General features: G+C 36.6%; 1 protein-coding gene across 3 annotated transcripts in view; it reads right to left on the reverse strand.

The window, feature by feature from the left end:
* The window catches only part of LRRC56 (leucine rich repeat containing 56), a 51,332-nt gene extending 26,411 nt beyond the window's left edge, over positions 1-24,921 (reverse strand). The window contains exons 1-5 of one of the 3 annotated variants that reach the window (XM_070765643.1): positions 24,759-24,921; positions 24,239-24,288; positions 22,040-22,147; positions 13,321-13,487; positions 5,141-5,228 (exon numbers count right to left, since the gene is read on the reverse strand). In XM_070765643.1, the coding sequence (XP_070621744.1) occupies positions 5,141-5,228; positions 13,321-13,487; positions 22,040-22,058 (274 nt within the window). In that variant the 5' untranslated portion in view covers positions 22,059-22,147; positions 24,239-24,288; positions 24,759-24,921. The remainder of the gene's footprint in view (positions 1-5,140; positions 5,229-13,320; positions 13,488-22,039; positions 22,148-24,238; positions 24,289-24,758) is intronic. The other 2 variants (XM_070765638.1, XM_070765647.1) reach the window with 2 other exon arrangements.
* Positions 24,922-27,618: the final 2,697 nt, after the last annotated feature.

Genomic DNA, 27,618 nt, shown 5'->3' on the forward strand with positions numbered 1-27,618 from the left:
AGTTGTTTCATTAGTATTCTGTAAACATTGAAATTGTTTAATAACCTTCCTTTTAATGGAAATCCCATGTGAAATCCATTAAAAGTGGCAACTGGGAATTATATTATATTAATGCTGCATTTTAATTGTTGAAAGACATCTATAGTTAACTTTAAAAAAAAATTAAATTCTTTCTCTGGGATTTAGAGAAGCTCTCCTCCCATGATCAAAGTACCTTTTTCCGATATAAAAGTACTTTTTGCTAGAAAATGTAATGTATACAACAAAATTAATTCATTGGCTTAAAGTTTCTGAATCTTTCAACATTTTAGAATGTTCAAGAATTTTCAGAAAAGTAGTAGTAACTGAATTACTAATAAAACAAAACATTTAATTAAAAATATAGATTTTTCAGAACTTTCATCATCCTTTTAATTTTGCTCTTCTAACCCACAGTCAACTCCCTCTTTGCTTTTCCTTTCCATTTCTCCTTCAGTATCATCTTTGTGGTGTTCTTATTGTCTCAATCTGTATTCTCTCAAGAAAACTGCATCCCCCCCTTATGTGCCACTTGCTTCTCATATATTTCTGTTTTTTCCTATAAAACCATACTTTGATACGGGCTATATATCTTCAGACAATAAAATAAGCATGATGCAAAATTTGTAGATCACTACCCAAAGAAACTTGTTCATTAGCTATGTTTATACTGCCAGCTTAATGGCCCTTATAGAATACTTTTTTTCGCCAAGTGCAATTAGACACACAAGGAATTTTACAGAGCAAACAAACAGACAGACTATCAGAACTTCTATTGTTTATCATCATAATGATACCAAGAAGAGAAAGTTGAAGATGAAAAGGATAACAGTAATACAGCCATTCTACAAGGGTAAACACATATATGAGGAAAGCAGGTTGGTTGCAAATAATAATAATAATAACAATAACAATAATAACAACAACAACAACAATAATAACAACAACAACAACAATATTGATGATGATGATGATGATGATGATGCAATCAGGTCCAGGATTGAAAAATCAGCTGATGATCCAAAATGCAGACTTTGCAAGAAAGCTGATGAAACAATTGACCATATCCTCAGTGGCTGGAAGAAAATCACACAGATGGACTACAAACAGAGACACAGCTACGTGGCCCAGATGCTCCATTGGAACCTGGGCCAAAACTACCATCTACCAGCAGTAAAAAACTGGTGGGATCATAAACCTGAGAAAATAGTTGAAAATAATAAACATGCCAAAATACCTTGGAACTTTCAAATTCAAACTGACAAGGTTTTGAAACACAATACACCGGACCTCACAATTGTGGAAAAGAAAAAAATGTGGATCATTGATTTCGCCGTACCAGGTGACAGTCGAATTGATGAAAAACAATAAAAACTTAGCTGATATCATGATCTTAAAATCGAACTATAATGACTCTGGCATAAACCAGCATAGGTGGTCCCAGTACTAATTGGCACACTGGGTGCTGTGCCAAATGACCTCAGCCAGCATTTGAAAACAATGAACATTGACAAAATCATGATCTGTCAGTTGCAAAAGGCCATTGTATTTACATAAAACATCACATAGTCCTAGATGCTTGGGAAGTGTTTGACTTGTGATATTCTGATACAAAATTTAGCATATCAATCTCATTTGCTGTGTATTACTGTTTTTTTATAATAAATTAATAAATAAATAAATAAATAATATTGCAGTCCTAACTGTCTGTTGAAGTCTGTAGCTGTCCTGTTTGGATGCTGTACTAAACCAGACAGTTACAGAAGTACAAATGACAACAATTCCTCTTAGAATTATATCAACAGCTCCTGAGGCACACTGAGCTTTCTGAGTTGATACAGGAAGAACATTCTTTGTTGTGCCCTTTTAATGATGGTTCATTCTCATGTTAGATATTTATTTCAAATACTGGGAGAGTATAGAATCCCAAAACTTGAAGGACTCTACTGTTGATAATGTGCTGTTGAATATAGTAAGAGGTGGCAAAATAGAAGAGCTCCTCCTAAAATCCACTCTCATCCTTACAGTTTGAAGCATGTTCAGCTCCAGATTGTTCTGGCTGCACCACAGGGCATCTATATGCAGACTCATCATTGTCATAAATAAGACCAATGACTGTTGTATCATCTGCAAACTTCAACAAATAGATCCATAGAGATGCAGTCACTGGTATAGAGAGAAAAAGTAATTGAGGGAGCACACATCGATAGATGTCTGTGCTAATTGTTTGAGTATTCAATGTGATTTTCTCTAGCTTCACATGTGGCTTTCTGTTAGAAAACTTATAATCTTCCCACAAGTATGAAGAGGAACAGCTAGCTGAATCTCAATAATCAGACAGGTTTATCTGATTTTAATGCTTTTTAAAAATTATATAATTTTAATGCTTGCTTCTGGCTTATTTTATAGAGAATTTTGTTAAGGACTTTTCTTGCCAACTAGTTCTATTATATTTTCAGTATCTGCTTGCTTTCTTGATAACAGATACCTTATATAAACAATAGAAGTTCTGATAGTCTGTCTGTTTGTTTGCTCTGTAAGAAGCAATCATTCAGGTACACACAATCAACAAATCAGCAAGCCTTTCAGGATACCACCCCTAGGAATTCAGTATGTAAAAATATAGACTCACTACAGTCCACTTGCTGACAAACCTATATGGACAGACAGCATTTCAAATCCCCCCTCAAGCATGAAGAAATTTAACAGTAGAACTCCTCTGACAGATCTTATTTGCCTTATATTTGTTGGCTCAGTGAACTTTTAATATCAAATAACCAATTGTTTTGCAGATTAAGGCATCCTTAGCAACTCCTCAAATTACATTCATAACTGAAAAGAACTAGGTAAAGATGTTTAATCTACTTTTGATCCATTTTTAAATATTTTAGTAGATTATACTGCTTCAATATGTAGTAAACTATGGATCACATATAATAAATAAACATTTTACCTTTAAAATAAAAACTTAATTAAGTTAGTTTATCTTAAAACAGTAATTCTCAAATTGTAGTCCATACAACATTGATCAGTGATGCTGAACCTATGGCACACGTACCACAGGTGGTGTGAGGAGCTGTATTGGAGGGCACATGAGGTGTTGCACTATGTCAGTTCCAGCGTGCATGTAAGGGGACATGATAGCAGCCTACAGGTATACGAGGGGTTGCCACAGAGAGGAAAGGTTCACTCTATTCTCCAGGGCACCAGTGGGCCGGATGAGGAACAACGGCTGGAAGCTGACCAAGGAGAGATTCAACCTGGAAATAAGGAAGAACTTCCTGATGGTCAGAGCGATCAACCAGTGGAACAACCTTCCAGTGGACGTTGTGAACTCCAATACTCTGGACATTTTTAAGAGGAGATTGGACTGCCATTTGGATGGGGTACTATAGGGTTTCCTGCTCAGGCAGGGGGTTGGACTTCATGACCTGCATGGTCCCTTTCAACTGTAACAATAAATAAAATAAATAAAAATAAAATAATTTTTGGCCTTGGGGAAGGCCGTTTCGACCTCCGGAGTGTGAAAAATTGCCCAACAGGCAAAGTGGAAGTTCGGAAAAACAAACTTCTGGTTTGCCTGTTGTGCTGTTTTATGCCCTCCGGAGGCTACGATGTGAAAAACAGCACTATGGGCAAACTGGAAGTCCATTTTTCTGAACTTGCAGTTTTTTCACCGTTCCAGGCTTCAGTGAGGCCTGTGTGCATGTGTGGGGATGGGGAGAGGGGTGTGATTGCACATGTGCAGAGGGAAATGTGGGTGGTGTGCATGCATGGGGGGGAAGGGAATGAGTGTGGGTACGTGCACACGTGCTAGCACATGCATACACACACTTTTGGCCAAAAACGGTTAGCCCTCACTGATACAAATGATCTGCAGAGGTATACCAGGTAATTGACCAGATTGATTATGAATCAGCTGGTTTGCAGAAACAGATGAATGGCTGAAAAAAACTGGTTTATTAAATATATGCGGCTACTTGTATTATTATTTGTGAATATTAATATTCAGAAAGATTAGAATAGGTACAAGTCTTGAGGGCAACAACGAGTTCACATATAATGAGCTAAGTTATAAGATCTCACACAATAAATCAAAAAAAGTGGAAGTAGCATTAATGAATATCTAAAAATAGAATTTCATTGGCTCGAAATCCACTTCCTCCTGACCACTTCAGTGAAGAAAATTGTGGACCAGCAAGTTTGTATAGAGAGTGGTTATTATGATACTGTATAAAATAAAATACATAAAATAAATTGCAACTTTTTTTACAAAAAATAAACCACATATATCCATCCTAAGATAAAATACAGAAAATAGTATAAGGGCAGACTAGATGGACCATGGGGTCTTTTTCTGCCGTCAGACTTCTATGTTTCTATGTTTCTATGTAAGTGATTACTAAAGGCTCTGTACTGTATCATTTTTATTATACAATTCTTTTAAAAGGGTCATTAAAATGGAACTCTGAAACATTCTGTGGCAAATATTCAGAAAATCCTAAGGGAGAATGCTTTTTCATAGAACTGCAATGGGTGATGCTTGTCTACAAGTGTTTGCTTATTATTGCCTTTGTAATTACACATGGTAGGATTATATGAGCCCTTTATAGGACATAATCAATACTAGGGGGAAATGTTACTTAGGGTCAGTTGTCATAAAACATATTTTAAATATTTCCTGCTATTTGATAGATGTATTGTGTTTTATCTTAGAAATAAATTTGTTCACTTTCTATCATTATGCTTTTTTTATACAGATAAGATAACAGCTTCAGACACAAAATCAATTTAGTAAATTTTCCAAAGGCAATATTAAATACAACCATTGGTTCATTTATGATTCTCGTATGTTAGTTTTATTTATTTATTACCCACTTTTTTATTTTTAGAACAATTCAAGGTGATAAACACACTTAATATGCTTCCTCCTCCTATTTTCCACACAACAACTATCCTGGGAGGTAAGTTGTGCTGAGAGAAAATGACGGATGAGTTTCACAATGTTATTTTTAAAGGAATACTTTTTGTTCAATTAATGCTTTTAATATTGAGATATATTCTTTATGCTCATTGAATGAAAGATTTAAATAATCTTAGACAGAATAAAATTTTCTCTCACCAAAATTTCCCAAACTATTGTCTCTGGTGTTTACACGCATCTCAAGGGCCTTCAGTTGCCGCAGATCATCTAGCCCTGTCAATGCTTTCTGCAATAATAAACAAAAAGATAAATATATACTAAGAGTCTACTATCACATTACTTCAAGAAACAATTGTTATCGTAAAATTTATCCAGGAACAGGAAATTTAGAAAGTCAAATATTAGATTGTAATTCTAATTCCTGCATTAACTTTTAATGTAACACAAGCAAGCAGATATGTCTATGTAATACCAATTACATTACTTTATAGTCATACTGCTTAGGTAAACGCTAGATTTCATAGCAATATGAGAATTTAAAAATAAAGAATTAACAACAAAACATATACAAAATTATTTACAACTAAAAACTTGGCAGAAGAAATGCTTTCTATCATTTCATCAATATTGCTAATAGGAGTATCTAGGACAAAAAATAATATTGAAGCAAGCACATACAAATCACACTGCTGAGTTCTTAAAATATAATAACTTCACAACTGTTTAGCAATAGCTTCTGTTGAAGTTCTTCAGTGCTTTATTAGAAGCCAGGAACTGAAACAGGAACATACACCAACCACGCCAAATCCCAACAAAGGCAATGGCTGCTCCGTTGCCTTATTTATAATCCTAGAAAACGCAGCAAAATACCAGACAGCCATTTAATTTTGGTGGCAGTATTCAGCTTGCCCTGCGGGAACCAATCAGAATAATTCTTTTATTTAAACCAAGAACATAACATTAATATTTTATCTCCAATGTTAGAACAGGTGTCCCAAGCCCTGGGCTGCAGCCCACTAATGGGCTGCAACCTGCTGGGAATTAGCTGTGAGCAGCGTGCAAGCATGCACATTTATTTTTATTTATTTATTTTTATTTATTTATTAGATTTGAATGCCGCCCCTCTCCGAAGACTCAGGGCGGCTCACAACAGTAATACAAAAACAATATAACAGTGAGACAAATCTAATATTAAAATAAAACATATCTAAAACCCCAACAATTTAAAACCATACAACACATACATACCAAACATAAAATATAAAAGCCTGGGGAAGAATGTCTCAGTTCCCCAATGCCTGGCGATAAAGGTGGGTCTTGAGTAATTTGCAAAAGACAAGGAGGGTGGGGGCCGTTCTAATCTCTGGGGGGAGTTGATTCCAGAGGGCTGGGGCCGCCACAGAGAAGGCTCTTCCCCTGGGGCCCGCCAAACGACATTGTTTGTTTGACGGGACCCGGAGAAGGCCAACTCTGTAGGACCTTATCGGCCGCTGGGATTCGTGCGGTAGAAGCCGGTTCCGGATTTATTCTGGTCCAATGCCATGTAGGGCTTTAAAGGTCATTACCAACACTTTGAATTGTGACCGGAAACCAATCGGCAGCCAGTGTTGCAGAAACGTGGGCGAATCTAGGGAGCCCCACGATGGCTCTCGCGGCCGCGTTCTGCACAATCTGAAGTTTCCGAACACTTTTCAAGGGTAGCCCCATGTAGAGAGCATTGCAGTAATCGAACCTCGAGGTGATGAGGGCATGAGTGACTGGGAGCAATGACTCCCAGTCCAGGTAGGGCCGCAACTGGTGCACCAGGTGGACCTGGGCAAACGCCCCCCTCGCCACAGCCGAAAGATGATATTCCAATGTCAGCTGTGGATTGAGGAGGACGCCCAAGTTGCGAACCCTCTCTCCCCCCCCAGGGTCATGGACGGAGAGATGGAATTGTCCTTGGGAGGCAAGACCGATAGCTCCACTTGCGTTAGTAGTGGTGCTTGCACTCATATGCAAAGCTCCATTAGCCTGAGGGTTGAATGCGCACATTTACCGCTTCATCAAATGGAGCTGTGTGCACAAGCACGGGCGCCCACTGCTTGCGCAGAATCATCCCATCTCTCTCTGCATCTGGTCTGCCACGCCAGAAAGGTTGAAGCTTTGCTAGAACTTACAGCAAAGTTTTCAGGTTATGTGCATTTTTGAATTCCTAATTCATTTTCTAGCCAGATATATAGGGCATGAAATTTTCTACTTAGTAAAGTTTCAAAGTTGTATGATATTTATCTTTCAGGTGATTGCTCTAAAAAGAAGTGTACATTACAAGTGTATTGTAATTCTACTCCCTGTTGTTCAACATTTCCAACATCCCAATAAAAATATTGTTTTCTCCAAACATGAATGATTTTCTTTTCTTTAATTGCAGTGTTCAGGCCTCATATGTTAGATTTCTTTTTTTCTTCATGTCAAGTAATAGAGTCTAAACAGTTGTGTAGATTAAGAATGCTGGGCTGAATATGCTAATTTGTATTATACTTATTTGCATAAGATTTTTTTTCCCTGGAAAATACGTCAGTTTCTTGCAATTGCTTGAAACATTCTTCCACACTATGTCCAAATATTTACATACCTAAATAAGTAATTAATCTCCCCAAAATCATTCACATGGTATGCAACAGCCAATAAATTATTTTATACATCTGCACTGAAAGGGTAATAAGCACATTTCCTGAAAAGTAATACCTACTGTCAGAAAACTATTTTGCATTGTTGTGTAAGCCAGTTTTTATTATGTCAAGCTATGATATATTAAAAAAATCCCTCTAGAGCGTATGGGTGATCACTGGAAATTGGGAAAACCTTTTTTTTACTGTTAGATGGATAAGGCAATAATAAGACAATCTGTAAAGTTAAGATCTCTACTTTTGCTATTCTTCAGTTAAACATTTTATCCAGTTTAAACTTTGTTTTGTGTTATAAACTAAGAAATGCACTCAGCATTAGAAATCATAAGACACTTATATAATACATGTTTATTGTTTTAGCAGTAGCCACAAAAACACATCCAGTGCAAACCAGCAAGGGAGAAAAGGAACATTGGTTTATCTGAACGTTCTTTTATGTGCGCTGCGGAGAGTCCAAGCATGGGTTAACTTCTGTCTGATTGCCCTGCGACTGAGTTAGGAAAGATCTGACCATGCCTCCTTTGCTTCACCAAGTCCAGTTTTTCAACAAAGGTGTAGACCTGCAGTAAATCCAGGACGTTGGTAAGTCTGGCAATCTGTCAAGCCTGGACCACAATGGACTCCAGGGTGGATTTGGACTCTCCCATAGCGTACAGTTCAGGTAATGTGTGCTGCTTAGAGAGTCCAAGCATGGGATATACCCAGGTTTAAGTCTCAAGGGCAGGAACAGTCTGGTCCAAGATATCTGAAGTGGTACAAACCCTCTGTAGCACTTGTCTGCTGAAGGATGCCTCTGCAGTAGCAAACACGTCCAGCTTGTAGTGCTTAATGAATGGTAAAGGTGAGGACCATGTTGCTGCCCTGCAAATTTCTTCAGTTGATGCTTGTGTGGCCCAAGCTGCTGTCGTGGCTGTGCTTCTGATGGAGTGATCCATGATCCAGCTGGGAGCGGCCTGGCCTGACTGTCATAAGCTTTGGTGATGCACACCTTCAGCCAGCGGTCTACTGTTGAAGGGGTGACCTTTCGAACAATGGAGCAAAACTTTAGAGCCTCAAGGCTGCAATGGGAGCGAACTCTCCCAGCGTCGCAATACCGATCTGCAGTTTAGGGCGTCTGGCCCGAGAATCTGGCAGAGACTCCGGCTGCCCCTGCTGTTTTGCAGTTGGTGGCAGTTTTTGCCGGCTCCTGCTTTGTAATACTCCTACTTTGTGAGCTTAACTGGTTACCAATGTGGCTTGGGATGCAATAAGATTCCACCTCCATTCCATCTGTATCTTGCTCCCTTCCTTGCTATCTTTATTAATTTTAAATCCATTTTTAATATTTATTATTTTGACATTTTAATGTTTCATTTTGTTGCTTTTGCTTGGCTATAAGCCTCCTAGAATCACCTCTAGGTGGATGGGCGGCATACAGATTTAATAAATAAATACAATATATTGACTATCACCTCTAAGACACTTCACAGTTCAGGATCCAAGTATTTATGGGACTACCACTTTCTTATTCTTTCTATCTGATATTGTTGGCTTTCTCTAAATGTCATCCATAAAGCAATGCTTACTTGTAAGTCCTAGGAAACAGACCTATTCTCTGCGGCCGTATCTGCCCTAGGGAACAGCATTCCTCTAAAACTCATTACTTTTGCAAATCTTTAAATGGAGAGCAGGATTGATTATGATCTATTTCTTGCTATTAAATTGAATTTATTCAGTTTGTTTTGTTCTTCCCCAGAACAAAAAAATTGCAGTGTTTATTCTTATATTTTAATTCTAGTACATAATATATACCTAAGGTTCCCTTTGTGATAAAGGCAGCATACAAATTAATTAAATGCACAAATAAATACATGCAGTCTCACGTCATCCCTGGAATTGGCAACTGGGTGTGGGAATGTCCAGATAGTACTGCCATCCAATTCTTTCAGAATGAAGCAGGAAAAGTATATAAAGCTTTTTGATCACTAGCATGACTAATATATTTTACCTACAGAGCATCCTATCAAGGATTTATATTGTCAGCACACTTGCAGTATACCACAACTCCTAAAATGAAATCTAGTTCCAGAGGCCAGCATTCTCCCTGCATTGGTCTTTATGATTTGGGTTAAAATCAACTCAACATGAGCCAGCTCTATGTTACATTCCAGTTAAAACTTGTTTCCAGCATCCAACATTCCCACTTCAGTTTTCAGCAACAACAACAATCAATCAATATGATAGCAGTAGGCTTTATTTCTAAATTGCTTTTGTGTTACTGGCCCCCAACTATTTATCTTATAGCACATGGCCTTCATCTGTTACTGGATATTCTGTTCTTGATTTCTTACAACTTCCCATTACTGTGCAATTAAAATTGCTGTTGCACTGCCGCCATGCTGTCTAATTATGACTTGTGGATTGCATATGCTGAGCTAAATAGCACTCTTCTTCTTTTCCAGAAAGCTTCACCAATTATCTATTTTTGTACTTGTTCAGTTTGCCTCTGGCCTCTCTGTCAAATTCATTTACTTTTATTACCCAAAATAAGTCTCTGCCAAGAGGGAAAAGGAAGTGATTTTAAATAATGGACATGACTTGCCAATAAAAATGTTGTTTTTCCTTACTGATGATTGCAGAGCACAATTACCTGTATATATCCAAACTTCCAACAGCAAGCTAGGCAAATGATAGTGACAGAAAAACATTAATATTTTTCATTGAGGGAGAGAGAAAAGGAACAGAACGGAGGTACAAGATATATTGAAATCACTAATTCAATTATTGCATGTTAGTTATGAGAAAAATGTGTTACTAATTATCGTTAAATTTTAAAGGCATAATTTGTATTAATAAGCTAAATGCCATCAGCAATGGAAGGCCACTTAGACAGTTTGTGCTAGTTAGTTTCAGCACTGTTGTAGGAAAAGAAATTAAAGAGGAGGTATGCTAACTTGAACTCTGAAAGAAAATCAGGATATGCTCTACATTTATCAAATAAAATAATGTATCATTAGATGATGGGGAAAATGCCATGAGTTCCATTGAAGACAAGAAGGTATAAGAGAATAGATTTTGATTGGAAATCCTAACAATATCAGATTTTGAAAGTCATATTGTTCCTGACCATTTGCTATGCTGATATGATGAATCTTGGACTCCATCAATGTATGATGGTCACTACTTTAATAACCAATTTGAATAAGAGCATGAATAAGGAATCTTTTTTGCAGGGCTACATTTTTAAGGCCTTCTTTTAAGGGCTACATTTTTAAGGTCTGCAGGGGACACATATTATTAATTTTAAAATTGTTTTGAAAATTTTATTTTCACAGAATATCTAGAACTGCTTAGCAAATCACTGATGTCCCATTTTAGGTACTGTTGACTATATCATTTCATTTATTTTAGCATTTTTCTCACCTGCATTTATTTTAGTCTCTTAAGCAACAAGTTTATTTCCTTTTTATCAACAGATACAAGGGGAAATTTTTCTCATTTATATCAAACTTCATTTTTTCAAAATAACAAGAATTTTCCCAATTAAAAAAGAAGGCAAAGAATTTATCAAATTCCTTTCCCACAGAGAAAACTACATACTGGCTTGTACCTGATTCACAATAAAGTACAAGCTATCAACTAAGTACCCTACTGCCAAGGACATGAACTGCACTTTAGGCTTTTTCAGGCTTTAATTAGTTAACCAAATAAAAATGCACAATACAGTAGAATTTTTTAAAAACCGTGATGAACTTTAGCCTCATTCTCTTCAAAGAGAATGCAGCACTATTGTTTTACCAACATAAAACATTTAAATATCAAAAGAATTTGAATGTTTATAAATTTGCTGAACAGAGACTATTGCCTACAAGAGAAATTCTGAAAGAACACTAAGCAAGCTCAAACACATTGCAGCAGGCTTGAAATCTATACACCTTCCAATAAAATGGATATCCACATAACTTTATCATAAAGTACATGGTTGCTTAATCTATTACAATACAAACAGCACAAGCTAAGAACAGGATAACATTACCACACATCAAAATAATCTCAGAAACAACCAACAGTCATTTATAACCACATGGCATCACTGTAGCACCCAAAGCAACTAAAGCCCTTCAAAACATCTTAATTAACCCAAAGGACCCAGGATTCCCAGAAGAAAAAATAGGTACAATATATAGTGTAAGGACTATAACAGCCATTATATAGGACAAACAGGCAAAACTCTAGCAAAGGACATCCATGAATATCAACTAGAGGTTTAGAAGACATGATTAAAACTCCTTAATCATACAACACATGAACTGAGGTGGTCATAATTTCAATTGGGAAACTGTCAGCATCCTAGAGACCTAGACCAAGTTAAATCCAAAAACATTAGAGAATTGCTGGAAGCTTAGCATTCAGACAAAAAATAGCCATCAACTGGAACATAGAGATAAACTATATCTACATATCATTCAAAAGAGCCAGTCAAAAACTAAAAAATAAACTAAAAAGGCACCTCTTCTTCAGCAATCAATAGACAGACAGGCAAAGATTGACACAAGGATTAATTACCAGACCAACAATCAAGCAATAAACAAGGAACTACCAACTCAGACAAAGAAAGGAACAGTCAGCAACAGCCCAATCAAGGAACTACCAAGAACAATGTCACTAACACTATAACTTCTACTTGTATATAAACATGGAGCAAACCCAGCCCCTTCTAGCACTGATGATATTACCTAGTTGGGTAATGAAACATCTGCAAGAAAAGTGTCTATAGAGATTCTCAACCATCCAGGTTGACCCACGGGTACTTTTTCAATAGGCAACTGTTTTGACTTTTCATTGAAGACATTTCGCTTCTTTTCTAAGAACCAAGAGCCTATCCAGAGCTGAAAAAGCTTCTTGGATGACAAGTGAAACGTCTTCAAAGAAAAACCAAGAAAGTCCAGTTGCTTCTTGAAAAAGCACATTTGGGATGATCTGCAAGCAAATAACCAAGCTCAGAGAGAACAAAAATCCTACTAGAAGAGTTGCTTGGCTCCAGCAAGAGCTTGTTGCTAGCGAAAAAGTTGTGACCAAAAAGAGTTGGTTGAAATGGGAGGAGGAAATGTTAATTATCAATTCATGTTCGTTCTGTGATTCTCAACATCATCCTAAAATGTATTCTGGAGACTGGGGATACTCCAGAATTTTATAGCATTGGAGTCTGAAAAGAAAAAGATCACCTCGCCTTCTAACTTGTTAGCAAGAGTAGAGTATTCTTACTTAAGCACATGTGGATAAGGAAAATATTTCAAGTTAGCAACAGAATATAATGCCAACATGAAATTATTTCTTGAAACCTGTTAAGGAGTACAAAGCATTTTTAAAATGAGTAATTAGTAGAACTACTCAGATATTCCAGATCAGTTATTTTAAGATTAATCCTATTAGCACGGTAAACAAAATCATAAACATAAACCATTGGTGTATCATATTTACAAATTTAATTATATTAAAATATTCCCTAATTTGAATCTTTAATAACTAAACAGAAATTGGTGTAATGTAAAATAGGCCTCATGTGATTTTCAATCACTGTCTGAATAAATGTATGATTATGAAAAAAAACAAATTGTTCAAAACAATATCCAGTGGCTCCATCTAACTGCAATACTTTCAGATACACCAAAGTATTGCTAGGGTCATTAATGTATCTAATATAGATACAATAACATAGTACATACTCACCAGCTTGTGGGGAGAAAGATATTCATCTACAAGTAGCTCTTCATCTTCTTTAATGGATGGATTGGGGTTCAGGAGACCTTGCCAGCCGAGATCTGTAACCCTAACGGTCGCTGAACCTGGTCTTGATGTTCTATCTAGTTTCCAGTTTAGCTTCATTTCAGAATGCCCTAATGTTAAAACACAAGAATGCAAGCTAATTATTTGAGTCCTGTATTTATTTCATGCGTCATAAGCTAAAACAACTAGAATTATGTTTAAAAATTGTGAAAATTGACAAAATATATAATATTTACTAATCAGAATGATATGTTTAGTCTTCTATGCATATAGGTTTTATATATAACTAACAACTGTGAAAAAGGTTGTACAAGCTGCTTATATTTGATGCTATCTGTTTTTAATTAACAGATATAACAAAACAGTTGAAATGTTGGACAGGAAATCAAGTTCAAATCCCTATTCACAGTTTCTGGGTAGAACACAGTAACTGGCAAAACCTATCTCACAAAATTGTTGACAGTAAAATAAGAGATAAAATTGAGAAGAAATGGATTCTTAGACAAAAATAATGGGATATACAGTAACTGTAACAAATCATTGCCTTTTGATAATATTGGAATTCAAATAGATCAGCTGAACAATATAACTTTAACAGAGGAAGTCTATTATGTCAGAAAAATTATTTAATAGCTGACCAGCTGATGAACCACTATGAACTGAAATGCTGATGCAATGACGATGAATCAACAAGGTTACTACCGCTTTAATTTAAGAAGCTGTTTATATAAGGGAGGCCATGAGAGAGGGCATCTCTCTCTTTCCTAGTGTGTCTTTCTTTGTCATGTTCTATCATCATTGTAGTTCTCTGTGTAAAGGTGAAGATTGCTTGCTTGCCTGGTATGTGCCTATCAAATATATGTACAGTGATACCTCTACTTACGAATGTAATTCGTTCCGTGACCAGGTTCTTAAGTAGAGAGGTTTGTAAGAAGAAGCCATTTTTCCCATGGGAGTAAATGTAAAAGCAAATAATGTGTGCGATTGGGGAAACCACAGGGAGAGTGGAGGCCCTGTTTCCTCCCAGGAGATTCTTAGAGATGCCCCACAGAGGCTTCTCCCCACCTTTTCTGGCCCTGTTTCCTCCCAGGAGATTCCTGGAGAGGTCCCACAGAGGCTTCTACCTGCCTTTTCTGGTTACAGTTTCGGAGGCTGAGGTTTGTAAGTGGAAAATGGTTCTTGAGAAGAGGCAAAAAAATCTTGGACACCCGGTTCTTAGCTAGAAAAGTTCATAAGTAGAGGTGTTCGTAGATAGAGGTACCACTGTATGTATATAGAAGTCTTGTATATAAACTAGAAGTGGGCTCATCCTGGTTTGGACTGGTTCTATAGAACTGATAATAACCTGACTGCCTGGATCACTGAAACCAGCAGTGACCCAGGCCTGCCCTGCCCCCATGTTGGTTCTCTTGGTGGCGCCATCTTGTATTTTGCTTCTGTGCATGTGCAGCAGCTTTTTAAAAATATTGTGCATGCTCCAGCACCCACACAAAGCAAGTGTGCCTGCGCCGTGAGTCCCTGCAAAGTTTGTTGACCAAACCAGCAGTAACACAATCCAGAACCCACCCCTGATATAAACCACTGTTTGTAAGACAAACTTCTGTGTACTCTATTTCGCTCCGGAGTTGTCTTAAAATAGTAGTCACACTGTGCACACTCTGACATGTTAAATCAATTGATACTCAACAAATTAATGATCAGTACTTGCTGCTGAATCAGTCTAATTCTTACTGTCCGGTGAGTTGAATATCAGAAAATTCCAGAGAATCTTTTATATCTTTTCATGCTGGCTAAGGTGTTAAATATTGAAAGCCCTTAAGGGCGAAATATTTATATAAAAAGCCACCTTTAGATCCACCACACTGGCAATTTTCATCCTGTCTCCAACATTTTCTTTTTCAGGATTCACTTCTTCTCCACTTTTCCTAGTGCAAATATAAAGCTGGTAGGTGAGGTCAATAATGCAGGATAAGGAGTGTAAGCATGCGGATGATAACCAGTCATACCCTTCCGCACCCCCACCCCAGCTATTCAAATTATGTCCTTTAAGATCTTTCTCAACTTAAAGGGCGTCATTTGAATAGCTGGGGAACAGGGAGAGGATATAACTGGCTATCATCAGCATACTTACATTGCCTGAAGGTTTTGAACATCTGATTAAGGAAGAAAAGACTTCAGCTTAACTCTAGTTAGGTCTCAGTGGCTGTAGTTTTAGGGCCCTTTAAATCTACAAATTCTGGATTAAAAAAAATAATACTGTTAATTCTGGACAGGGTTGTACTCCCCCAGTACAACCCTAGTATACAATGGGTGTGGGGGGGGGACTCCTGACCCGATCTCATAGCCCCTGCTTGAGCAGGTGGGCAGCATAGCCAAAAATAAATAAATACATCCATATTTATACAACAAAAATAAAATGTGTTGTGTTACAAAGTTACTAGTGAACTGAAAGACAATCCAAGCTAGTATTTGCTAATACATAACAGCTGCATTAAGTACCACACCCAATAGCTTCTTTCCAACATTTAGGGGAACAATACAATTACAGAACTCGGATACAAATGAAAAAGTAGGATGCCTGATGATCTGATCTTCTTGATAACAAGAATACTTCTATTACAGAACAGCAAAACCCTACAATGTAGCATTTAGTGGCAATAACGCACAACTCCTTTTAATAGAATTACTTGAACTGTAAACTAACACAATACAGTATTGGTGCAAAGTGCCAATCACTGAAGATGCATGAACATGCAATATCTTTTTCTGCAATGTTGATGAAATGAAAATATTTGAGATATTCCAATTATAAAATTTTGCTTCTAAACTCTTATTTCTGACCCAGAAACATGTTTTATTTATTCTATAATTATTTTTTATTTAAACTATTAAGTCCCACTTTTCAAAGACATGGCTACAAAATCAGACCAGTGATACAAATATTTCAGGTAAAAGTTGACAACAAAAATATTTAATCTTGTGCCCACTTAACAGTAGGCGAACAGAGCTTTGCTCTCCTTTCTTGGAAGGCAATTCCATTACTGAGGTGCCATACAATCTTGTCCTCAACAGTCACAATCTGGCCAGCCAAAAATGACAAAGCCCAAGAAGTAAACATTCTGCTGACTCAAGCATTACTGTATCACAGCATTTCAAATCAATGGGACTTTTCAAGCCGTCCTCAAAAATAATTCCATATAGAAGTACTGTTATGATTAACTTGCAAGCGCTGAATGCTTAAACAATCAAGACAAAGCTTTACACGGGATATACTGTACCTGTCAAACATACAGAGATTCTACCAATTGAAAATGTGATCAAATATAAGCATAGAATGCAGACATATTTATAGATTAGTTAGTTTGAAGCAGAATATAGTGTGTTCTTCTGAATGCCCTTAAGAACTAAGAATACCATTTTAGATTAAGTTTGTAAAGGTACCCTATCATTCAGAAAACAAGATCTATTATTATGTCATCAGGAAAATATGACAATTAATTCCTAATGGAAAAAATTGTTCCTGCCTACAATATTCATGTATAGGCTTACATCACATAAAACTTGATCTATCTTGTTATGTAAGACTTGGTTGTAGATAAACTAAAAGCTAAGAGGACATAGCTTTCATTGTAAACATCAGTACACAATTTGTTTTACTTCCTGGACAATAACATAATATTTATTTATGAGTAATAATGAAAAGATCAGTTTAAAATTTTTAATTACAGTATTCAGTTTTCATTAAATGTAAAATAAAAAGCTATTTTAAAGCAGCATTTATTTGTCAATTAAATGTACCAATCGACTTCAGATAATCAGTAATATTTTATTATAATCTTTTTGTTTCAGATTATAAGGGGAACTATGCCTTCAGCTAAGTATAATTTTGAGATAAATGGAAAAGAACAATTATCACTCTAGATTCTAGAAAGATTGCATGGTGAAATGACTATATGTTCATTCCATCTCTTAGTGGTAAATAGGAGGAAGCTGTATTCTATGAAGATCAGAGAGATTAAAAACAACAAATGATAAACAATGCAGACCCAACCTGGTATAGAAAAAAAGGTAATACAGTGTTCCCTCGATTTTCGCAGGTTCGAACTTCGCGAATAGCCTATACTACGGTTTTTCAAAAAATATTAATTAAAAAGTACTTCGCGGATTTTTCCCTATACCATGGTTTTTCCCATCCGATGATGTCATACGTCATTGCCAAACTAATAATTTTTGCAAATAAATAACAAGAAAAATAATTATTGTTAATAAATAATTATGTTTATAAATATCAGGATCACTAAGTGCCTTATTCATGGCTACTTGCATCAACCCAATTTGTCAGGGCTTTCAACAGCTGTCTAGGCTAATCTTGGTATCCGTAAGGAGATCCTTATTATTAAAGAAAGGCAAGCACCAAATACATTTTCTGGGAGGCAAATCAATCATCTTTCTTCTTCTAGGATTGGAGCTAAATATTTTACAAAGGTTGCTGAAGAGAAAATAGCAGAAAAAAGAAAAAGAATTTCCTCACAACTCCCTTAGAACAAGGGTGCATGCAAAGGTCATACAAAACCTCTGTACTAACCATCATGAAGAATTGGAGGTATCTGCTGTACTGTATTCTTAATTTTGTCAAGGAATTCTTGCCAAATAAACTAGGAAACACATTTCAAATAATGTTCACATTTGTTGAAGACCACAGACAGGTCAAATTGGATGGCTACACTATGTTCCCTGGATTTTATATTTTTGTCTTTATGCAGAATTATCAAGTAAAATAAAATAAATAAATAAAAACCATACGATGGAATCAGATGGTTTAAAAGAACCAAACTTTTAAACCACTGCATATTTATTGATCTATTAAGATAAAATAGTAATAGCCATATTTTCTTATTGCACTTTGCATCTGTGATGATATGTCCACATCCCTGAAAATGAGCCCCACTGAAAACAATAAATCATACATTAAATAACTATGCATAAAACTGCATAATAAATATTGGGGGGGAAAGTGCCACCAAGTAATTTAGAAAATGAAATAAATTTAAAATGTTCAACTAATATTTATAAAAATAATATTCAAATAATAATTAATAAAAATCACACACACACAGTGAAGAGGTATCTTGATGTGGTTATTGTGCTTTCCCCAATGATGAAGATGAAACAATGCCAGTGGTTCAACTATACATGATAGGTCTCATTAAAGGAGTCAGACAAAGAGGGATTCTCCAATAAACAATATGGTGAGACATAATCTACCATATTGCATTGATCATAGCCATAGTCAACAAGGACCATGCTAGGTGCTGGAATTCCTAAACATTTGGTAGTAAATGGGATACAGGTTTTATTTATGTATTTATTTATTATTTATTTTTCAAATATGTATTTTAAATAATAAATAAATAAATAAATAAATAAATAAATAAATAAAGAAAGAAAGAAAGAAAGAAAGAAAGAAAGAAAGAAAGAAAGAAAGCTAGCTAGCTGATGAGGCCAAAATAAGGCCGAAATAGATCTATCCTAGTCTGCCTTAATTTTCAAATTCAGCAAAAAACATGTGACACATATAGATAGAATTGTCGGCTATCAATAAAATTAACTGCCTTGGAAATGGTCCTGGGTTGGGCCGAGAGGCAAATAAGGAGCTGTGATGTTCCTTCAATACACCCGGGTGATTCGACACAAAAATATGTAACCCTTCCCTGGTGCAGAGCTGAAGGGATTGGATACTGTAGCCTAGAGGTTAATTTTCTGCCTTACAAGGCAAAGGTTGCAGGTTCAAGTCCCAGTGAGGGTATGGCTAGCTGATGAGGCCAAAATAAGGCCGAAATAGATCTATCCTAGTCTCCCTTAATTTTCAAATTCAGCAAAAAACATGTATATATATAACATAGTTTATATAGATAAGATGGGTTACTGATAAGAGGGAACATTAGTACAGGGACAGTAGGAATGCTGGTGCGCTTATGCCCGTCCCTTACTGACCTCAGGTCAACAGTGGACAGTCTACGTTTTGGGGATTTAGTGTCGAAACCACCGAGTCAGGTAATGAGTTCCAGGCATTAACCACTCTGTTGCTAAAATCGTATTTTCTATCGTCAAGTTTGGAGAAGTTCACTTTGAGTTTGTATCTGTTGTGTGCCCATGTATTGTGTTTGAAGCTGAAAAAGTCGTTGACATAAAATTATAGCAGACAATTTTATGAGCTATGCTTAGGTCATGCCAAAGGTGACGTAGTTCTTAGCTTTCTAAACCTAGGATTGTAAGTTTAGTTGCATAGGGTATTCTGTTGCAAATGGAGGAGTGGAGGGATCTTCTTGTAAAGTATCTTTGGACAATTTCTAATGTAGTTATGTTTGATATGTGTTGTGGGTTCCACACAGATGTGCTATATTCAAGGATTGGTCTGGCGAATGTTTTGTATACACTGGTTAGTAGTGTGAGATTACTGGAGAAGAAGCTACGTAGGATTAGGTTAACAACTCTTGGAGCCTTTTTACTGATGTTGTTGCAGTGGGCTTTGGCACCTAGGTCATTTGATATGAGTATTCCAAGGTCTTTGACAGAGTAAGGGTTATCTGCAAGGTCTTGTTTATTTAGCTTGTATTTGGTGTTCTGATATTTTTTTTTTTTTTGCCAATGTGTAGGACAGAGCATTTGTTGGTTGAGATTTGGAGTTGAGATTCAGGCTTGTTCGCTGAGCAACCAAGGCAAATAGCTGCAAAGCCATTGGGATTAAAATAGTTTACCCATCGAAGTGTACAAAGATTGAAAACAAAAACCACAATTATCTGTTATTACTAAACAGGCCATAATCCAACCACACTGGTTCTGGTCTGGAAAGAACAGCATCCAGAATCAGAAATAACAGATCAGAGGCTATAAGATCAATACTGATTTTATAATATGAAATGAAGTATTTACAAAAGCAGAATTGGAAGTACTATAAAGATCTAGCCAGGGCAAAAAAAAACCCAACCCAAATCAACAACAACACAGAATTCTTGCTAGAAGCACTCAGACTATAAAGGCAAGATGGGGGAATCAGCCGAAGAAGAAGCCAGAAGAAGAGTCCACGGAGAGGGGCGGCATACAAATCCAATCAATCAATCAATCGATCAATCAATCAATCAATCAATAAAATCAGTACTGAATCATTTTCATTCCTAAACCAAGCATCTCCTCAGCCTTTTCCTCAGAAAGAGCAAAGCCCTCAAACTAAAAAAACAAAAGGAACTGAAACAAAGAATAACTGATCATCTAGAAAAAGCACAAGGACAACAAAATAAAGTTAGTAAAATTTCAAATATTAAATGATGCCAATATTGTAATACAAATATAAACATCAGCTTACAAGAAGAAATCAACTAACGTAGAGCATATCTGCAGTTATAACTGAATACTTGGGACGCAAAATCAACAAAGGAGAAAAACAGCTGAACAGGCACCATCAGAATGAGAAATCAGGCTGGAAAATAAAATCCTCAAGCTAAAGATTAGATTCAAGGGGGGGGAAATGAAAGAAAAGAAATTGAAGAACAAGAAGACCAAATAATACCCAATCAATAAATAGGAAACGGGCAAGATTAAGGAAGCACTGGAAATGACACAGCAACAAATAAGAGCTGTAGCCAAGAAGATCAAACAAATGGCCTAATTTGCATACTATAGGCAGAATTTCCAATTTCAGTCCAACCAGAATTATTTCTACCAATCCACCAATAGAGAGACTATAGTGAACCAGTCAACATCTGACAAAGAAGAAACAGTGCGTTTATGCACAGAGCTATGAGATAACACAAAAATATAACAAAAATGCAGCTTGAGTAAAGGAGATAAATAAGAATTTAAAAAGCTGAAATAAAATGACTAATAATAACAGCAGGAATGGTAGAAGATCAATAACAACAGATTAACAGAGTTGGAAGGGACTTTGTAGGTTATGTAGTCCAAGCCCCTCACCCAAAGAATTGGTCAGGACCAAATGAACTGCATGTTTTTTGGTTAAAACATCCAACTGGTTATGCCAGTGAATTGCCAAGTAATTTAACAATATACTGCAAGGAGGTAAAATTTAAAATTGATTAACACTTGATAACACCGGGTAAAACCTAATAAAAGATCCAACAAAAGGGCAGCACCAGGCAACTATGTACCAATTATATGTTTATCTACAACTTTCAAATTGCTAACTGGTGTGGTAGCTGATGCAGTCTAAGAGCATCTAGTTGAAAGCAAGCTCTTTTCACCTGAGCAGAAAGGAAACTGTTCAACAGTATAGGAACAAAATAAACAAAAAACCAGCTCTTAATTGACAAGATAATTTTGGAAAACTGCAAAAGAAGGAACACCAACTTGAAGGTAGCTTAAAGGTGTTCAACTCCCTCCCACTCGATAGCCAAATGTATGAAAAATTCCATAGAGACAGACAGAGACGTGCATTTCGCTACCTGCCCAGGTGCAATAGCAAAATTCCGCTGGACTCTGCTAGCACTCAGATCCATGGGGGCGAGCACATATTACTGTTCCACCTTAGCAGACCACCTAGGCATCTGGCCTTCTTTGGATGTCTTCCTGCAGGTCACAAAGGTATTTTATACATTTTTATGCTACATTTTTGTATCTTTAAAATTATTATTGTATCACTATTTACTTGTCATGCCATCCACCATGTCTGTTTCCAACAGCAACTCCACTTGCAATACACAAATTTGAGCTGTTTATCTTCTATTTATCTTCTTGAAACGGCACTGAGGTTCTCCTGTGGTAAGTAAAGGGAAAATTGAAGGTAATTACTTAATGTAGATTCAAAATGTTATTGCAGTATATTTTACATAAGCCTAGATACTTTATAGATTTAGTGTAGATATAGAATTCTATTTATAATTTCCTGTGGAGAGATGGAATGTTTAAAATGGCAAGTTATGGTGATCCGTATCTATCATTATTAAGTTCTAAAACTCAATGTAAGATATTGCTATTTCAATAAAAGGACATACATCCCACATACCTTATGGAACATTTTCTCTTCTGCTCCCAGATCCACTTGAAAATCTTTGGTCTAAATTCCCTTCAACTCAGAAGAAATTAATGTGAATCAAGGGTGGGATTATTTCTTAAAGGAATTTATTCCAAGCAAAAGCCACTTCCTTAACTTTTAACAGCAAATGGAAACTGATCTAGATATGAGTCGTCTTCTTTTTCAGCATTGCTGATGGCAGAAAGATTTGTAACAGCTTTTGTTTGTTTGCTTCATTTGTATTTTGCTTTTGATGCTTGTTTCTTTCCTAATTAAATGGATAGCTTTTATTTGTAAATACTAATGAATTTACAAATAATTCAAACTGACTTGCATATGATTTTAGTTTTTGAGGTCAAATGAAGATTTTCATAGAAAAAAATTCCAAGATGTGGCGAAAATGGGAGGTGCTATTTTGTGACCAACAGCTCTAGCTTCTATTCACAATTAAAGTTACTACCTAGGTCAAGGGTAGGTTCTAACTTATCTCACTGCCAGTTTGCTTACCCAGAAAGACAAATTATCAATTTTGATGCCATAAAAGGTTTCTCATCAGGGTAGGCTAACCAATGACACAGAGTAAGAAGTGAATGTGTCTGTCTTCATCTTACATTCTAGGCTGATCAGGAATTCTTAGCATCTGTTTCATCTGTTAACATCACGGTAGTTTTAAAAGTCTAATGGCTCTTATTTATTCCCAATTTCTTATGCTGGTCCAAAGTTGCAATAATTTATTTTCCAATGGGACTGCTTATTTGTCCTTTTTAAATGTGCACAATGGGAACTACATGGTTAATGCTGTGACTTGTAAAACAATTCTTTCAAATAAGAACAATTTTCCTTATGTACAGGGCAAACTGCTGGATATATGTGTATATGATTTTGTGAAATATTTCAGACTTTACTATGCTTTATTATTCTTGTTCAAAGGCAATAATCTTTATGATACTGAATTACTGTACTGTATTGCATTTTGAAGGAACCAGATTATAAAGATACAGGAGAGTTCAGAGTTTAATATAGTGTGCAAGCCTTAGATTTATATGCATGGTGTTGACTTAATTACTGGGGAGGTGCAAGTAATGAACAGGTAGTAAGCAATCAACTACAGGTTCCTACAGGTTTTTAATCTAGCAAACTAATTAAAAAATTACTGACCAAATATGCTACCCCTTGTTTCCAACAGTTTTACTGACAAGGAATTTTATTTAGAACTCAGTATTTAGTGTTTAGCCCACAACCCTACACAGTTGGAATTAAAACAGTGTATTCAAAGTGTAACACTGTATTGAAATCACCAACTATTTATTAAAATGTGGTCAACACTTCTATACAGTAGTCCCTCACCTATCGCTGGTGTTACGTTCCAGACCCGGCCGCGATAGGTGAAATCCGCGATGGGGAATTTATCGACTGATAGTACTTATTTAAGTATTTATATTGTAATTGTTTGGTAAGTTTTCATTGTTTTAAGTGTTTATAAACCCTTCCCACACAGTATTTATTTTAGATACAGTATTTAAATACAGTATTTACAATTTTAGATATTTTTTTTTTTAAAAACCTGCCGATCGAGTTCGGCGGGCTGTTTAAATCTGCCGATCGACTTCCTCAAAAACCCGCGAACCAGCGAAGATCCGCGAATGATTTTTCTCATTAATATTTCTTGAAAACCCGCGATGAAGTGAAGCCATGGTGGGTGAAGCGCAATATAGCGAGGGACTACTGTATATCTGCATATTTGCTAAATGTATGATAGCTAACAGAAAAGTCAGTAAGTGCTAGCTAATATGCTACATACTATCAGTTTTATCTATTATTTGTGCAGCTCACCTTAGGTAAATAAATAGCAATGTTGCACATTTTGTGTTCAACGTAGATCCCTGGGGAAAAAAGGAACTTCCATGCTTTGAAATATCATATATATCCATCCAATATCCATGTTGATTTTAAATGCAGTCTGGAAATCTCAGTAGAATCCTGCTCACTGTGGCTCAAAAATAAATCCTCTTTTTTTTAGTAGTTATTCCTGAATTATTTTTGGGCTTTGAGTTTTAAGTCAAGGGGACTACTGGTGGCTACTGGACCGTGGCATTCATTGTTTCCCAAGTCAAAGCACACAGAAGAGTAACATGTAAGTAATAACGAAAAGTTTATTTATTAAATTTGTTTATCGCCCATCCCGCTGCAAGGCGACTTAAAAACAACGGGAGGCTATAGAATGCGCTTCCCCATCAATTGAAAAACCGGCAAAGAGAGCAAATATAATACTTTGGCCTTGAATTAAATAAAAAACCAAAAACCACCTCAGTCAATTTTTTAAAAAACAGGTGATGGACAATCCCTTTCCTACCTGCTTTTAATTTCTTCCGACTGCCGGCAAAGGGGGAAAAAAAGACACCACGGGCACGTCAAAAGAAAAAGGGAGAACGAACCCCTCATCGAGTCACACCTGGGGACTCCCTCGTCCTTGGATCCTTTCGGCCCTCCCAGGCCTCTTGCAAGGAATTAGCGTGTGTACGCAAGGCCTCAAGTTACCTTGGCAACCGCCTGATTTGAATACACTTGCTAAATAGTCATGAGGCCGGAACACCCGAAGCCAATCGCCAGCGTGCGGGAAGACGGGGCGTGGCGTACCGCTGCGACCAGGGCCGGCCTCTGCGCCGGGGCCGTCCCTCAAGTTTTACGGGAGGCACCAAATCGCTGAGAGAAGAGCGTTGTTCGCTGGAAGTTGAACTGTACGTCAGTCAGTCAGACGGTTTCCCGCCTTCCGATTTTTCCTGCTTGCGCGTGAAGGCCGCCTAGCACGTGTGTTCTGACATGTAAGCAATACGACTTCAGAGATACGACTTCAGCAATAAACAATGCCTGGAATGCTCTACCTGACTCTATAGTTTCTACTCCTAACCCCAAAACCTTTAACCTTAGATCAGTGTTTCCCAACCTTGGCAACTTGATATCTGGACTTCAACTCCCAGAATTCCCCAGCCAGCGAATGCTGGCGGGGGAATTCTGGGAGTTGAAGTCCAGATATCTTCAAGTTGCCAAGGTTGAGAAACACTGCCTTTAGACTATCTACAATTGACCTCTCCCCGTTTCTAAGAGGTGTGCATAAGTGCACCATTGTGCCTACAGTCCCTGTCCTATTGTCTTTTATCATTACTTTTTATCATTACTTATCTAATGTTTTATTTGTACAAATCAGCATCCTATAATTGTTTGACAAATACATAAATAAAATAAATAAAAAATAAATACCGGCTTAAAATAAGCGAGGGGTTGGCGGTAGTTGCAATGGTCCCAAAATATTATTAGTACCAATATCATGTATATAAACATTGTTATATCTTTGTACTTGACTAAATGAATACTTGACTAAATAAATAAGAAAAAGAAACATACACACATACATACATCTTGGTTCATGTTATTTGTTCCTAAAGTCAGTCTGATGGGAGAGGCGTCCTCTCGCCTTCTATCCTTTTCCCCAGTTTGAAAGCATATTTTATAAAAGGAGCTCGCGCCATCCATATCACAACACATCCCTCCTGCTCTGCATCTCTAGCTCATGGTATTTTATTGCTTTATTACAACAAAAGAGCAGTGTAATTGTTTTAAAAGCTTCACATTAAACAATGGTAATTCTCATGTTGGCATTTTACACTGCAAGAATGAGGGAAAACAAAGGAATTGGCTGCCAAACTTTTTTGTTCCAATTTCCTTCATGAAATATTGGGAAACATCTGTGGGAGATTTTAAGAGAGAAAACAGCTGGAGGGATTTTCCAGCTTTGATCAATTTTTCGAAATTTGATTTCTTTTAAAGGCATTGAGAGAAATTTACATGAATGTGTGGATCATACCCAAGTCTATGCCCACACATTCATGCATATTATAAATTTCTGTCCATCCATCTATCCATCCATTCAATTACTCAGGATTGTTTCCAAGCTAGAGTGGAGTCCTCTGGGAGGTATGTTGTACAACTCTTTCAGAATGTTTATAAACACATTGAAAATTTCTCTCTCATCTCTCTCTCATTCACGCTCTTTCTTGCAGCTATCAAAGACCCAGCTGTAACTTGCTGGCACAATTTCCCAAAGGAGTCATTTATGCTCAGTATTATTATCATCATTGAGTAGTACAAAAGGAAGATGCCAAAGCTTGTAAATCTGCAGGCAACGCAGTTATATGATGTGGAACACATTTCCTGCTCAGATGCAACAAAGGACCAAAAAATAAAAAATCAGAAGTTGGAGTGTTAGATCAGTTTTGCAAGACATTAAATATCTACTTGATTACTTGAAAATAGTAAGATAAGATAATGAGAGAGCCTCCCACTTTCAATGCTTCATGACAGGTCTTGACAGCTGTCATCCTGGATAGCTTCAAGGCAGGATTAGACAGATTCATGGATGCCAAGTGTATTGATGGTTATTGAAATGGATGTCCAAGTGCCGCCTCTATGTTGGTTGGGGCAGGCAGGATTCCCATGGGTACCTTTTGTTGGGGGTCATGGGAAAGGGAGGGTCTTGCCTTCTCTTTCTGCTCAAGATCCCCCTGTACAACTGGTGGGCCACTGTGTGACACAGAATGCTGGACTCGATGGGCTTTGGCCTGATTCAGCATGGCTCTTTTTATGTTCATGTTCTGTAGTTCTTTTTGGATTTATTTTCACATTTTGCCAGCCCTGGCTTGGTCATAACAAAATCTGTTGTTACTTTTTGTGTGTACATGCTGCTATTTGGCTACCTAAGTATTTGCTCATAGAATTAGTTTGCTACCAGTATATGTAGAACATCAATTTAACTTCAAAGATTGATAATGGAGTCTTATTCCTTGTACTGGTAGTATAAACAAAATCAGAAACATATTTAGAAACACTACTGATTCTAGATCAGGATTCTTGAGATCTAGCAGTATTTTAAATAGCATTATTATTTATGATAATTGACCAATCAGTATTTCCTACACCATTTTTATGTGTCTACTAAATAATTATGTAAATAACAATCATTCAGTATTTTTTTCAGATATTTTATCACAAAGCAAAATGAGAAGGCTGCCTTTGGCACGTTTTGGTCATTCTTAGGAAAGAAATAAGCAGAGCATCCTACTGGAAAAGACTTCCAGCATAATCTTTATGGAAAGGAGTGGGAATGCTTTAATGGGTCAGGCTTTCTATACTTAGCATAACTTTATTTGTCACACTCT

Source organism: Erythrolamprus reginae, chromosome 1, assembly GCF_031021105.1.
Source record: "Erythrolamprus reginae isolate rEryReg1 chromosome 1, rEryReg1.hap1, whole genome shotgun sequence".
Classification (NCBI taxonomy): domain Eukaryota; kingdom Metazoa; phylum Chordata; class Lepidosauria; order Squamata; family Dipsadidae; genus Erythrolamprus; species Erythrolamprus reginae.